The following is a 15,298-nucleotide window of genomic DNA, read 5'->3' as shown; positions in this document are numbered from 1 at the left end:
GCGAGGCGGAGGAGCAGGTCCGCGTGCGGCGGCGCACCCTAGAGGCGGTGCTCGAGCAGTGCCAGAGAACGCTCGAGATGCTTAAGAATGCCGATCTCGAACCCGATCCCGATGCGGGAGAAGAGATTGGGAGCAAGGGTTCGGCGGGGGAAGAGGAGGAGGAGGAAGAAGAGGAAGAGGAGGTGCGATCGCGTACCCCAAGCTCCGTTGATTACGAAACCGACGAGGTGAGGACGCGGAACTCTAGAGATATTTCGATTCGGTTATTGATCTTATGCTGAATGGATCGAAATTTGATGGTTTTTCACGAATTTTGTTCTAGATCGCGAAATTTTTCTTGGTAAAAAGCAATAACCCTGCTTATGGTGAGCATGTGATTGATTTGGTCTCTGTTACTGTTTCTTTAGTTTGGACTTTTTTTGAATTTTCTTTTAATAATAGAGAACTGAATTGATATATGAAATTAGCAAATAATTAATCTAGATTTTTTTTTTTTTTTAATCCTGAGATCTCCCTTGACTTTCAAGAAGCCTGTTATCTTTTAGGAAAAAAATTGTGCAGTGACTTCCCTTACAATTGGCCATTTTGAAACTGATTACCCGATTACCTTTCTTTGACACCCCATAAATTTAATTTTTATTTGTTAAAAAATGTATGGAATAATTATGACCCATTTATAACTGCCTAATTTTAAAAGATTTGATTTTGCTATCTAATCTATTAAAATTTATTTGATTTGGATCGTTCAATGACTTCCTAGGAATATCTTTAATCTTGTTTATCTTATCGCACTTGTTTTAGAGTCTCATGTGATTTACATGACAACTATTCGGTTGAAACAATTGATTTGCCTAAAGTTTGTATCGAAGAGCCATCAAATAGCTGAAATCAAATAGTTGAAATGTTAGGCAGCGAAATCAAAACTTTTAAAAGTGAGGAAGCCATTCAAAGTGAGCCATAGTTTAGGTATACATTTTACATTTTTTTAAAAAAATTAAGTTATTTTCAAAAATTTTATCAAGTGAAGGAGGTTTTTTTTAAAATTCATGGTAATTTTATTAAATTCAACTATTCTGAAAACTTTTTCAACTTATTGCGCTTTAGATTTTGTTGAGAGCTAACAATTGAAAACTAATGAAGCCGTCTATTTAATGAATTCCCCTCATCAAATTAGGAAAAGTAACTTGAATCAAAATAAATAACGGTTGGGGTCATCTGTCAAAAGTATAAAATAAATTGAGAGCATCTAGTCCGAATGGTCTATAGTTGAGGGGGTCTCAATATGCTTTTATGTATCATGTAATGTAACTATTTGAGGTTTGAAAGGGGGGAGAAAAGGATTATTCTACAAGCGAGTTGAAGAAAAATAAAGGAACTCTTAGCATCATTCAATAGAGAAATGGCTAAAAAGGGAGCTGTGGTGTACATTTGCAAGTGGTATTATTGTGATGCATTTTATAATGCATCTGTGTGGCTGTTCTTAGAATTACTTCATCTTTGTTGCTCTACAACATTGAACACTGTTTATTATGCAGCTATGTGAACTTCTGAAGTCTAGAGTGGAGTCACGAAATTTTTTAGAAAAAGTTGGGAGTATTCACATGTCCATGTCGCAAGACTGTCATGGTATGAGTTGAAAATTACCGAATCCTTTCCCTTTGCACATTGAAAAATCTCTTGCAACAGCATAAAAAACGTTGCAATTCTAAGTATACTATGAGTTGCTAAACAGGTATAGATGGGGAAGCAAATGGAAATTCATCCTGGGATATGATCACTGCTAAAGATTTATGGGGAGCTAAGGATGTTGGCGGAGAGAGTGAATCAGAGTCAGATGATTATGTTCTTGTTTGTGAAGAGGACATTGTTGATGGTCTAGCTTGTTTCATGGCTGCATACCTGCTATCGCTTAAACAGACAAAGGTATGTTGGTGTTTTCCATCATTAATTTCTAGCTTTTAGTTTAGCTGTTCCTCTATTACTTCACTGCTCATGCAACATCATCTTTATGCTCGTCTGCATGAGACCTTATTCTTATGTCCGTAAAGCTTAGTTCCTTTATGTTAAAGAAAAATGAGCATTCAGGCATAATTTCAAATTTCATGGGCAAGTTTGGCACACATGTAACTCCATCCACTATAGTAGCTGCCAGTGGCATATGTGATGGTATAGGTAATTACTCGGTATGTACAAAATTATGTATATGGACTGCCCGGTGGACCTGCTGGTTCACTGTTCACTGTTCTATTTCTTATCAACTGATAAATTTTCTCACATGGATGCTGAAGGCCATCGAATCTCTTGTCAATAAGGGCCTGTTTGGAGGCGTGAACATTTTCTTGCACCATATCTCTTTTGTTTACTCAAGTGTCTTGCACTATGGATTGATGAGGGTGGGATAAGTCTAGAACTGCATGGTAGATGGCTTTTCTCTTGGACAATTCTATATCACCTCACTACCTTAAAAAAAGAAAAACCTCATTGGTGCAATGCATTATTTTGCAAAGTAATGATTATGAGAACCTTGCGATGGATAAAAAATATAATTTTGGTTGCAATAGTGCAATCTCAAAATAAAATCCCCACAGGTAAGTTATTGCAGGATAACTTTCATCCAAACATGCCAATGTTGAAGAACTTTATACAAGAACATCCATCTGTAGAACTCAACTCACTCTCCAAGCTTCTTTATTTGTGCTTCCTCTTGACAGGCTTTCTTTTTCTCGTGAGCTAGCTAGCGACTTGATCTGTTAGAAGTATTGCAGTTTACGCAATTAATTGATGGATACCACTGTTCTTTTGTAGGAATTAACTCCTGATCAACTTCAAGAAGGTGAACCTTTGATCTTTCAAGAGAAATCAATGCTTTGAAATTTCTAATGCTAATACTTGATGATAACCATTGCTTATAATGCCTAACCTTTTATCGCCCTCAGCTCTTAGAAAAACATTCTCTGCAAAGAAGAAGAGTAGGCTTCAAAAGGCATGGGATAGCAGCAAAGTGATTTACAATCTAGCTTCTTGGAGTGCAACTGCCATAGGGTAAGTTGTCTATCCAGTTGTTTAGAAATGCAGCATTGTCTTCACAGTTTCTGTTGTCGTCTAAATCTCTTTGCTCATTTCACATGTCGGAGTATATTGTACAATTGGGCTATATGGATTATGTTTTAGATTTCTTCTTTTGCAATCAAATTTAGACCTAAGGCATTGTACAGTTATCTATAATATAGTTAATTTAGGAGTTAAAATATCCGTTGTCAGTTTTATACTCTCGAGTCATCCCTAAGTTTCTCTTGCGTGATGCATGGATTCTTTCGTGTTGCTTAGTTCTGTATGAGGAACGTTCCATCTTCATATTTAAACATATGAAAAAAAAAAATATCTTAGTGTCCTCATAATCAAACAATTTCTCTTGTATAAACTGTTTAATACTGATTATATGTTTAGGATAAACAGCACATACCTAGTTAAACATCGGTTGATGGATATACTGCAACGCTGTGCTTTTCTTGTATTAAGATCCATCAAAATAACAGCGAAAAAACCATTAGCATTTGGCATCAGGATTTGATTGTCATTGCCGCATTTGATATGTAAACTAATGCTTTGTTATGTTTTAAAAACAAAATTAGATTTATGTGTGATAATGCAGATGACCCTTTTTTGTGTGTGATGGAGTATGAAAGAGTCATGTATGGATGTCTTATTATCTTCTGCTATGCTAGATATTGTTGCAATTGAAGGAATATCCACTACCATTGTCTTTTGTTTTTCCGCAGCATATCTTTGTGAAAGCAACACTAGTTACAAGCCGCAAGTTCCTTGTCTTTTACTTTTTCATAACATATCTTTGTGAAAGCAGACTAGTTATTACTTGCAAGCAACATGTACCCTTCAATTTCCTTCTCGAAGCATAGTACCCTTAAGTTAGCAATTCATAGAGCTTGTTGATCTCTAATGATCGCCGTGTTGTTCTTCTCCCCAGAATGTACCAAAATCCAGCTATTTTTAGGGCGGCCTCTGTGGCCTTGTGGTCATCGTGCCGTGCTATTTCAAAATTGCTTTGAAGAAGGTGGCTGCTTATTTCAGATACAAATCTCAGAGAAAACTGGTGTTTCAGCATATTGCGAGGCTCTCGATATAGTGGAAGAATGAGAATCAGAGTTTCGGCGATATTAAGTGGATCCAGAATCAGATAAGTCTATCTGCAAATATATCCTGGCTAGTGAAAAATCACTACCATTATTTGCATTTGAATGTATATAGTATATTGATTGCCCATAGAATGTTATATGTATTGGTGTGGCCTGTGTTGTATATATCCCCAAACTGCTCATCATGGTGTGACCCTGTTTGCCACCTGGTAAGTGGAATCATATGGTATGCTAAGATTTATTTTCATATTTGCTAGTTTTACGGGTTCCAAATGATATGAGCAGAGAGTAATGCATAAGGGTTGAGAGAGAATTTTGTAGAATTTATCCGGCGAGAATAAGGGAAGTAGAAACCTACTACTCTCTTCACGTGTATGCAAGAACAAGAGGAAGTATAACCTACTCGCTTCACGTGTAATGCTATAATTTTTCCAATCCTACGCAAGAACAAGAGGAAGTATAACCCAGCGAGGAAATGACTCTCATGATGGTAGCAAAACAAAACAAAATCCTGAACGATTTTGTACATAAATAATTAACTGATTAAATATAAGCCTATATGAAAAGCAGGGCTCAAGTTCTTCAAATTTTTAACAAGCCACTGTTTCTTGTTTCCTGCATGGTAAATGAATGACCGCTCCGGCCTATCTGATTCTCATTGTGTCGAGTGTTTAACTTCAAATAATGTCAACAATCTGGAGAGGTTCAGGAGACACTCAATTCAATTGAAAATAGTAAATGCAACGATAGGAAATACTAGTGGGTTATGTAACTAACCTGCAAAATCTTCTGTTACTGATGGAAACAGTAGCACGTCATCCGGACCTCAACGCCTTTACTGATTCAATAAGCTTTCTCAAATAGTTAAGGCAATGCATTTACCAATTCGATAGGATTTATCAAGTAGATGAGTTTAGCTGCAGGATCCAGGAATGAACTAGCACCTAGAATACAAAAGCTTTGACGGGAACTATATTTTCCCTTCATATTGAAAATGTAGTTTGTAGTCATGTAGCAGAGCTGCAAGAGTACTTCTGCATGCGCCTTCTGCAAAATCAAAATGCAACAAAAAGTTAGTAAGAAACTAACAATTTACTACACTTGGTCAAATCAAAATGTATCCAGAAACAGACCACCCAGAACAGTGTGAAGCTGTTGGAGATCGGCTGCTGAGCAAATATCAATTAGAGAATAGATACCAGGTCTCAATGTCTCATCTATCTCTCTGTTGCATAGAAATTAGAGGATTAACATAAAAAAACATTTGTTGTTACTGTAAAGGGAAGAAGTAACAGGAAAAGCACAACCAAAAGAGCTTTGCTACATTTGATGCATTTTAGTCTTACCTTTCTATGCCGGTTTGGAAAGGACCATGCCCTGAATAGATGCTTACGTAATTTGAAAGGAAGTAAAAGGAGTACTTTGCAAGGATATCCTTTTGCTGTCTTATCTACAAAATAACAAGGCCAATATAAGCTCTTTATTAGATGCATTCAAGCAAAGTAAAGACAGTTTATGCATAAGAGATTACTTGAAGCACATCTTGAAGTCAAACAAAAGACAAGTTCTATTTATATATATATATATATATATAGATAACTCTGGCTTAATTTTGGTAGTGAATTACATGCAAAATGTCAAATTATCATCTCCAAGCTATGTTCTACACAAAGATATAAATATTCTAAACTCCGTATGCTACAGGCTTAAAACCTGGGGAGAGATATATAAGAAAAATGCAGAACGAAGAATATCAAGCATAGTAATATATATAGGATACTACAGTTATATAGCATCAGTATTCCTGTTCTCAGAGGAAGCCTTCACATTGCCAATTCTTGTTTTAGTAATCTGATCCAAAACCTAAGTTCCTCCACATAAGGGCAAAATCTACTGTGTACTTGGTAAAGAATGGTCTGGTTCATGATCAACTAAGTATTTAAAGCAATGACTGTATATAAGTACACTTTATAGAAACATACTAAGGCATCACAAACCTCTTCATAGATCCTTCGTAAAAAGCTAGCACATTTTAGGGCCTCCTGCACTTCCCAAGCAAAATAACCTTTTATGCTTGCTAAGGTAGCATCCACAGTCTCCAAACAGCTAAGAAGAGTAGTTGCTGAATTTTCAAGTTGAGCAATGCATCTTTCAACCTCACTACAGGCAGGGGATAAAAACTGATGTAAGGAAGAAACATATTATAGCTCGGCTTTCAACAATTACACACTAAGCTCTATAAAACAGTTAAAACTGTAATTCTAGAGGTTGCTACATTACATCTGAAGGAATCTGCAACAAGAGTCATTTCAGTAGAAACAATAAGAAATAGCTGAAACAAGCTGAAACATGAATCAAAATAAGCACATGAAATAACAATATGATAATTAATGAAACATAACGAAACAAAAAACATAAATTACATATATGTTTTCATGTTAATTTAAACCTTTAATTTAGGATCCTGGATACATCAAATTACACCACTAGTCATATGATCTTCGCTAATTAGTTTTCCCTTAAATGAATTGTTGAGTTTACAAACAGGGTAGCTTTGGCACCTTAATCCCTGTTATAACCATCAAGATCCTTTTTCTTCTTGTGCTTAGTCTAACAGAAGTTTAAAAAGTAATATTACAGAATACAAGATGGGAAGGGAAACAAATGTTTACCGTGTTCGATGCTTAAGAGTGGTACATAACAATTTACAACATGCCGCGTACAAGTCAACCATAAACTGGCGATCAATGATGAATTGATTGACATCAGGAAATGACCGAGAAGCTTTGATTTTATGAAAGTACTTGAAAAGTGCCATCGGTATATACAAACAGTGTGATACATGGCACACCTCCATCTGAAAAGAATGCTTCCCGACAACCTTAGTAAGAACCTCAACACACATTAGAACGACGGTGCCTGCATCTGGATGTAACTCACTCTTACTGGAGGGTGGCTTCTCTACATAGAAGATTGTTGGGCTCTGGAGGTGCAAAATAATGTTGAACAGGGAACCAACTAAGCTTGGGATGTTCTTAAAAAGAACTCGCTCGTTTACTGCAGTATATGCAATGTGACAAAGCAGCCAATTATTAAATAATTAATAACAGATTTGTTATAGAAAAGTTTACATATATGTACCCCTGCAACATTATCTACTTAATTTATATCCTTTGTATAGTCTGAATTTTGATATTAGTTTCTCACATATGCACATCATGCCTGCCGCTTGCCTGCCATGCAACACAAGCAATGCACATGAACCGGATTAATCCCCAACTTTAGATTGGGGCACTTCTGTAAGAAACTTAAATATATCAAAATTCAGATTTTATTGGTATATATGTAAATTCATGATTTTGCAAGGATATATATTTAAAATCTCCCTAAAGAAAAGCTAAATTCTTTATAGTTACCAGGTTGAGACTCGAGAACCAAATCCAAAGTGTCAATCCCAGCAGCAACCATCAAGGAAACTTTTCCTCCATCAATTTCTCCCATGTTTATGTTGTAGATTGCATGGCAACCTGGCTGCACTCCAATTAGTGCTTTTTCTACAGTTTGTATAACTGTGTTCATGTGTAACTTGAGTGGTTTTCTGATAAACTTTCTCAATGACATTCTGACCCTAGATTTAAATGCATTTATAATACAGTGTTCATGATCAAGACCTTTCATAATACCATGACCTGATTCATTCCGAGTCAGTAGCAATTTTGTATTTGATCCTGTCTCATGAGAGGAGAGAGTCGCATTCTTTCCTTGCAGCGAAATGCACTTCCCAATAGCCCTCATATGAGAATTCATCAACTGGGTATACACTTCCTTTGAAAATTTAGGGTCCTCCATACTAAAATAGACCCCTACAACTTCAAGATATTTTAAGATCCCGTCAATCCAGACAAAAGAAAATGCATTGGGCTGGCCACACATTTCTGCCATTTCCTGGAGTATCATATAAGATGTTCTCACAAGAATACTCATTGAATATGATTCCATATGACTGCACTTCTGCGAATTTGCATTTACAGATACAATAGACTTCAATTTAAGAATTGCAGCAGATGCAACAAAGAGCTCTCTGAGTGCATATGCAATCTGGGGATTTTTGCCCTTTAAAAGTTCTTTAAATAAAGAGAATTTCAAATCGTGCATATTTGACAAATCAATTTTGGGAACTTCACCAGAAATTTCTTCCAATTTGGAATTTTGGATTTCACAATTTGGACACTTAGTCCATCTATCTAAAAGAGAATCCACGCTCAACAATCCATTATCAAAATCCAGATCCAGTAAATTATGAATAGAGTGCACACCTACAGTCCCTTGATTGTTGTCAACAAGCAACAAATAGATGCAAAGATCTACAAAGTTTTCAAATCCAGCAACGTAATTACTAAATTTGAAGGCATCTACTAATTGTGGATTTCCTCCTGAATTCTTGCATATGTTCGCTAAGGTTGATGAGAGACCCCATAAGAAACCTTGCAGACAAGATAGCGTGCATGATAATTTTTTCCAGTCCAAAATATGAAAACAAGCTTCCAGTTTGATAGCACTGATGCTGCCCTCTACAGTCACAGGTAACTTTCTCATTTGCTTCTCTAATGCTTGAGCAATAAGTTCCCCATACTCCCATGATGCATAATCTTCATTAGTATCATAGTTCATCTTCTGTCTACTGCTCAGATTCAAAAATATGTTTGAGGTATGATCTATTATAGAGAAGATTATATTGTTTAACTGATTATAGAACTCCCCAAATAGCGTATGTGGCAATCCAACTAATGTGTGTACTGATACCAAAAGCCAAATTATTGTAGAGGAACCAAAAATTCCAGAAAAAATTGAGAGTGGCTTTGCTTCTTGATTAAACTCATTAAGTGACACAACCAGATATCTCAAGGTCCTTCGACAGGATAGAAACAGTCTCAAGAGCTCGAAGGGGCTGTTGGAAATGGATTCATCATGATTGATTAACAAATTTGAAATCACTAGCCTGAAAATAAGAAAAAATCACAATGAAGTTACTCCTGTAACGCTTACTTGATTTTCAAGAAAATGCATACAAAAGCATGGACAAATAAAATGGGTAACTACAAAGTTACAAAATTATTTTACAAATAAACTAAGATTGATAAAAAAAGATACCTTCAAATATCAAGATATCAAAATTTACAGCAGGGATTACTGAAGTAAACAGCAAAAACGGAGGACAAACTGACCTCTCAAGATGGAGAATGCAAGTTGCATATTGAGAGAATGATTTAGTAGTAAGATGTACCTCAGGAATCTTACATAAGAGATCAAGCAAACTCTCACAACTTGTTATTTCAGGTTTAAAGGACAAAAGTGAAGCTTTCTTTATCTGTAAATCTGATGCTGACATTGAAGGCGGGACATGTAAAGCATGGCTATCCATATACACGGCATTTCGTTTTTCCAACGCTGTCAAGATCTCTGACCAATCGGGTAGGGAATTCAGATCTACACAAGTTGCATAAGCATCTTCCACAATAGAAGACAACGAATTCTTCAGAATAGTGTAGAATATTGATGCCATATGCTTGGATAGTACCTAAAAGTAAAAACAAAGTGAACCTCATTTGACCATCCATTTGGTAACAAGCGACAAAATTAAAAGATACAAAAGAAAAGATGGTAATTATTTCCAAACAGATCAACAAGAAACTCAATAGAAATATGATTTCTTTTTCTTTTTTTTCTTTATTGGTTGTGTGGGCGTGGGGTGCTGGGAGGAAGGCATATTGACTGGACCAGGGCCACCATGTTGAAGATGAAGTACAACCCATAAAGAGTGCCACATACCCCAAAATGATGCTTTGGGATTTTTATAATCTTTCTCACCCACCAAACACTGCCAAAAAGCTTTATCAAACACAAAACACCCTCACCGATCAAACAAGTTTATGGTCGGACGTATGTATCAGCTTTTAATGGTGGTGGTTCATGGGTGATATGGTGGCCCTAGTCCAAGCATTGTTTGTAAAAGGACAAATATCACTAGTCTAGCATATTTACATACTGTTTGATCATAAAGAACGGTATCACGAAGAAGCTCCAATGATATATGGCGTAAAGAAACTTCCTTGTGTAAAAGTTGACTAGCTCCGTTTTTTTTTATGCCTTTGTTCTTTTCACATGCCAAACCGTAGATCAGTAAATGTGTTAAGAAATACTTCAGATCCTTTTTAGAGGCATGAAAGCACCATACGTCAATGTTTTGGCAAAGAAGCCACCAAATTCCAACAGAAAGTGAATTCTCATTCAATGAGCAGACACTCACATCCCAGGCATCTTCATTTGATGAGGATAATATTTGAGAATCAACTGTTTTGGTACGTTTTCTGTCAGGAAACAATAATTGTATGTAGTGAGTCATGAAACCGGTCAGATGCGCAGCCTCCAAACTACAAGCAGTAAGGAGCCTTTTCCATCTTTTGCTTCCCTTGCGTGTGTCCTTGTTTCTTTGCTTCTGCATTTTGAACAGTCGTCTACTCCCATCCAGCAAGAACTTAAAAGCCTGAATTTTCCTGTTTAGATTGTTGAGTCTCTGTAAAGCCATAATGTGTAGGACATAAACAAGCGGCCCACAATCCTCATAACTTCTATTAAAAGAGGCATCTCGGAAATATTTAATAAAATCCAGAAGCGAAATGGAAGGTTTAACAATCCAAGAAAAATAGCCTTCGTCAACATAATTGGACTTATCTGTCCATTCAGTTCCATGGCATACAGAAAATAAGCTCCCCATCAATTCTGATGCTTTTCTTGCCAAATCAGGTGGCATGAGGCTAATAGATTGTTGGTATAAGCTTCTGCATGACGTGTATAAGCGAAAGAAAAAGACAAATGCCCATGACAAGTTTTTTCTTTCACTTCCACTGTCAGGAACTTCTTGGTCAGCCACACTTGTTCCTGTAAGGAAGATAGTGAATTTTTCGATATTATCAGATTGTTTTTGCACCAAAGGAATGAATTTGTTGATATTATCAGATTGGTTTTGCACCAAAGGACTGAAGCTTGGTCTAATTGCATTCATCAAGCTTTCGAGAGAATTTCCTACCAAGGTACTATTTGTTGAGGTAATAGTAAGGGAATCTAACACTGAACTGTATATTTCAGAAAATACTCTTCCTAAAGTTTTGAGATTGAAATCCCAAATAGTGCTAAATGAGGTGTTTCTTTCCAGTGAATCTAAACTGCCTCCATCCATAAAGGAACTATGTCTGATCCATTTCATTGTTTCACTGAGGTCTTCTTTTAGTTCATCTATAAATTCCCCGGCTTTCCTTTCTGGCATCGTCTTGATTGAATTGCAAATTGCAGCTCGGATTGATTGTGAGCATGCCAAAGTTGCCACAGCTTCCAAGCACATTTGAGAGGATAAAGGCAAAGAAGGAATAAACAAAGTATATCTTGCAGCACTAGCATCGCCAATAACTCTGAAGACTCTCACAGCTTTACACAGTGCCAAAACTGGATAATTTACCTACATTACAGATAACAAGAGGGGAAAAAAAAACAAAGACGAATAAATAAAAGCAACCACTCCAAAAGAAAAAGGAAAGAAATGTTTTGACCAAAATATATTGGATTACAGGGATAACGGCTTCAGAGTTCTGCATAAAACATGCCCTAATGCTAACCTAAACTACTACAGTCGCAGCAAAAAAGTAATGACATAGAAATGTAAGAAATATCCTTTCTCACAGTCACAGGAGACAATGTGCGGAAGCATCATTAGGGTAGGAAAATTTACCTTCCCAATATTCTTTAGAAAAGAAATCCATAGAAAAGTCAGAAGGTGTCGTAAGTAAATGCTCATAAAAAAATATACCAACCTGGCGAAGCTCCCTAAATACATTAATTATTTGGCATCCAAGATTCAGGACTTCTGAGTTAAGCAAGGAATGAAGCTTTGCATCCTTTGAAGATATATTTACTGCCGAAAATGCAAACATCATCAGCCATAACTTAACAAGGTCATCTCCCACGACCTTATATTCAATCTCTAAAAGGCAACCCACGGCAACAAAAACCTCCCTGGCTGTCAGTGGAAGCATCTTCACAATGCTTGTGTCATTCACATGCAATTGTAATAACCAAAATTTATATATTTCTCCTGCAACCGAAATAATTGTGTCATGGACCTCTTGCAAAAATTTAAAGTGAACTCCTTCTGTGTCATCTGTTCGCACATATATTCTCTCTTGAATGAACGTCTTTAGGGTTTCATTCATTGACTTGAGCAAGCAAAGTGTATTTACCAGCCTCGTTGCTCCCATCTCAGAATATTCCGGTAGTGCACATCCCTTACACTCGAGCAACAACGGTTCCATAAACCGAGCAAACACTTCAAAAAGTGGTTTATTAGTTTCCTGTGCTCCTTCAGAAGACACACTACTTCTCCACAAGGCTGGATTGGTCGCCCCTTTAGATGCCATATTAGCTCCTCTCCGGTTCCTAACTCTACCAACAAACAACTGAAATAGGTAACCAAACCCACCTAGTAATACTGCCTTATTCTCCGTTTTAATACCTTTGAATCTCTGAAAGAAGTGTTGATGGTAGCTACCTTTTAATCCTCTCCGCTCCGTATCTTCATGCTTCACCTTCAAGCTTTGCAAACTCAAAAACCCATTAATGTGGGCAGGATGAAACAAACCATTTGACAAAACCTCTCCAACAATCCTCAACAAGCTTCCCACCTGTTCACCTTTACCTCCGCTACCTTGCGAGTGCAATAAAACCAGCAATTCCAACAATGGGTCGAGAAGCCGGTCTACGAAAGCTCGAAAGATGTTCTTGGGATTCGGGTAAAACCTCAGAAAGCTAGCAAAGTGCTCAAGCAGACATATTGAAAGGGCTAAAAGAACTTGATGGCCAGAAGAACCAGGCTTATCATTAGCAGTAACTTTGTGAACCAAATTAACAAATTCAACTGCACAGGAGATCCATAAATCAACTCCTGCATTATAAAAAGCTCTTGAATTGGAGGATAGAAGCACAGATAAGTACTCCGAAACCTGCTCAAACAACTTAGAAGATTCTTCCCTACTAGATGAGCTACCACCACTGATTCCCAACAACGCGTGCCTCGCAATACGAGTAATTGCTCGAAGTAAATTTGGGGAGACAGAAATAAAAGACTTGTCTAGACAGAATTTGAGAACGGCCCAGCATCTATGATCCAAACAAGGATCCCAAATCTCCAAATCCTTCCTACTATTCTCCGAAGAAATCAAAACTGGTTGCATCCAGTTGCCGACAAAAGACACTAAGCGGGTGATTGAAACTGGTTGTACACGTCGATCACAACATATAGATTCCGAGGCGACGAAATCGAAAACAAGTTCGATTTTCCTGCATTAGTTCTACGCTAAATCACATCAAATAGCACGTAGGAAAGAACTAGTACAAATTAAATCGTTTCTGAGGTCGAAGAAACGGACCTTTTGAGGGGTATGTCTTTGCTTTGGAGGGAGAGGATGAGGTCGACGTTCTCCCAAACACCACGATGCTTGGAATTTTTGTTAGGGCTAGGGTTTGCTTCTTCGTCTTCTTCCTCTTCTTCATGGGGTTCTGAAGATAGGGTTCGTTTTCTCTTGCTGTTGATAGGGAGTGGGGAGGGGATTGGGCGGGGTAACTCCATGGGAGAGAGGTCGTGGTCGGGGTCGAGACCGAAGAAGGAAGAAGAGAGAGAGAGAGGCTTATATGTAGGGTTTTCTACTGGCGCTCTCGTAGGGTTTTTCTGAAGTCGGCAGCGAAATAGGTGTTTTGCCGGATTGAATGCATCCCGTAGCAACGATAAATTATTCTCTCTACCACGTGTATCCGGACATTTCATGGACCGCACCATTGAAATTCAGGGTGCGTTTGGTTCGTACTATGAAAAATTACAAGCAATAAAAAGATGTCAGAGAATCTTATTCTTATTCATCCTATTACTAAGAATGTTGCATTCCTGTGTTTGGTTCGCACGGTTATATTATTTAGTTATGTTATTTAAGTTTACAAAAAATATACAATTTATTTATTTATTTTCTTTAATTAATTTTAAATAATGCCACCAAAAATTTCAACATCTTTTTAGAAAAAAGGGGGAGAGAGAACATAGGTTAGAAAGAGAGAGCATAATTAAAGAAATAGAAAGAAAAATAGAATCGAGATTAGAGAGAGTGAGAGAGTTGAGATTTTAGAAAAAGAGGGGGGAAGAGAGCTCAGTTTAGAGAGAGAAAAAAAATTGAAATTTAGAGAGAAAAAAATAAGTTTAAAGAGAGATATGAGGTTAGAGTGTAAAGAAAAATAATACCAACTAGCCGGCAGGTAGGGAGAAGAAAGAGATTAGACATATTATGATTATCCCAATTCATTAATATAAGGATACCCACCCTCTCTCAAGGGAATGTGATTAGTACTTTGGAATGAATCTCATTCTCAAGAAAATCTAATATTACCAATTAGATTACTTAGTATGTTTAGCCAAACACCGTCATATTTTTTTATTTTTATTGAATTATTAGGAATCTTAAAAAGATAGCGCAAACCAAACGTGCTCTCAATGTCTTAGAATTTAGTTTGAGCAATATTATTTGTACAATTCAAAAAATATAAATTTTACACATTTTTATTCATTACTTATTATGTCAATTAATAAATAAAAATAAAATTTTAAAGATTTTGTAAATTATAAGATAAAAAGTATAAGATTTACTCTCCTTTTTAGGATATATAGCTAACATTTTTCATTTAGTTTACAAGACTTATCCTATCACATTCGAAAGACCTATATATAAAAATTATATAATTTGAATGAGTACTGATCAATCGAATAAATCTTTTTTCCCATATAATATTAACTTTTTGGAGCTACTTGATGCTAGATAAGAGATTTTTAAATTTTGTAACATTTTTGTGCATAGATTTTTTAGATATTATAAATTAAAATGTTATAGACTACATTTATATGCTGTTTTTTACTTTAAAGTATTTTTTCCTCCAATATTTGGCGAGGTACATGAGATGTACAATAATTTGACAATGAGTAAAATTGGTGATTACGAATACTATAATCAAATTTGAACTACATCAGGCTTAGAACTATTTGGTTGGATGTAATT

The 15,298-nt window shown here is 36.4% G+C and overlaps 2 protein-coding genes across 2 annotated transcripts; one reads left to right on the top strand and one right to left on the bottom strand.

Moving 5' to 3' along the window:
- Window positions 7–4,410, top strand: LOC109721015. The gene is made up of 6 exons (XM_020248405.1): window positions 7–227; window positions 1,536–1,626; window positions 1,733–1,923; window positions 2,806–2,833; window positions 2,937–3,042; window positions 3,986–4,410. Exons 1-6 carry the CDS (start codon window positions 78–80, stop codon window positions 4,065–4,067), a joined length of 648 nt encoding a protein of 215 aa, XP_020103994.1. The 5' UTR covers window positions 7–77; the 3' UTR covers window positions 4,068–4,410.
- LOC109721014 lies at window positions 4,609–13,873 on the bottom strand. The gene is made up of 11 exons (XM_020248404.1): window positions 13,631–13,873; window positions 12,020–13,541; window positions 10,201–11,667; window positions 9,380–9,732; window positions 7,571–9,153; window positions 6,827–7,211; window positions 6,152–6,314; window positions 5,501–5,604; window positions 5,288–5,379; window positions 4,932–5,201; window positions 4,609–4,849 (listed from the first exon to the last, which is right to left on the bottom strand). Exons 1-10 carry the CDS (start codon window positions 13,828–13,830, stop codon window positions 5,125–5,127), a joined length of 5,946 nt encoding a protein of 1,981 aa, XP_020103993.1. The 5' UTR covers window positions 13,831–13,873; the 3' UTR covers window positions 4,609–4,849; window positions 4,932–5,124.

The sequence above is a fragment of the Ananas comosus genome, linkage group 15, assembly GCF_001540865.1.
Source record: "Ananas comosus cultivar F153 linkage group 15, ASM154086v1, whole genome shotgun sequence".
Taxonomy (NCBI): Eukaryota; Viridiplantae; Streptophyta; class Magnoliopsida; order Poales; family Bromeliaceae; genus Ananas; species Ananas comosus.
Note: the sequence above shows the minus strand (reverse complement) of the source record. Positions and strands in the feature narration are given on the sequence as shown.

Excerpts from the sequence above, each read along its gene's own strand:
- LOC109721015 (XM_020248405.1), top strand. The coding sequence starts at position 78 with ATGCTTAAGAATGCCGATCTCGAACCCGATCCCGATGCGGGAGAAGAG. Across the intron at positions 228-1,535 it reads TTGATTACGAAACCGACGAG|CTATGTGAACTTCTGAAGTC; the intron begins GTGAGGACGCGG and ends TTTATTATGCAG. Across the intron at positions 2,834-2,936 it reads TCCTGATCAACTTCAAGAAG|CTCTTAGAAAAACATTCTCT; the intron begins GTGAACCTTTGA and ends TATCGCCCTCAG.
- LOC109721014 (XM_020248404.1), bottom strand. The coding sequence starts at position 13,830 with ATGGAGTTACCCCGCCCAATCCCCTCCCCACTCCCTATCAACAGCAAG. Across the intron at positions 11,668-12,019 it reads TATTTAGGGAGCTTCGCCAG|GTAAATTATCCAGTTTTGGC; the intron begins GTTGGTATATTT and ends TCTGTAATGTAG. Across the intron at positions 5,605-6,151 it reads TACGAAGGATCTATGAAGAG|ATAAGACAGCAAAAGGATAT; the intron begins GTTTGTGATGCC and ends GTTATTTTGTAG.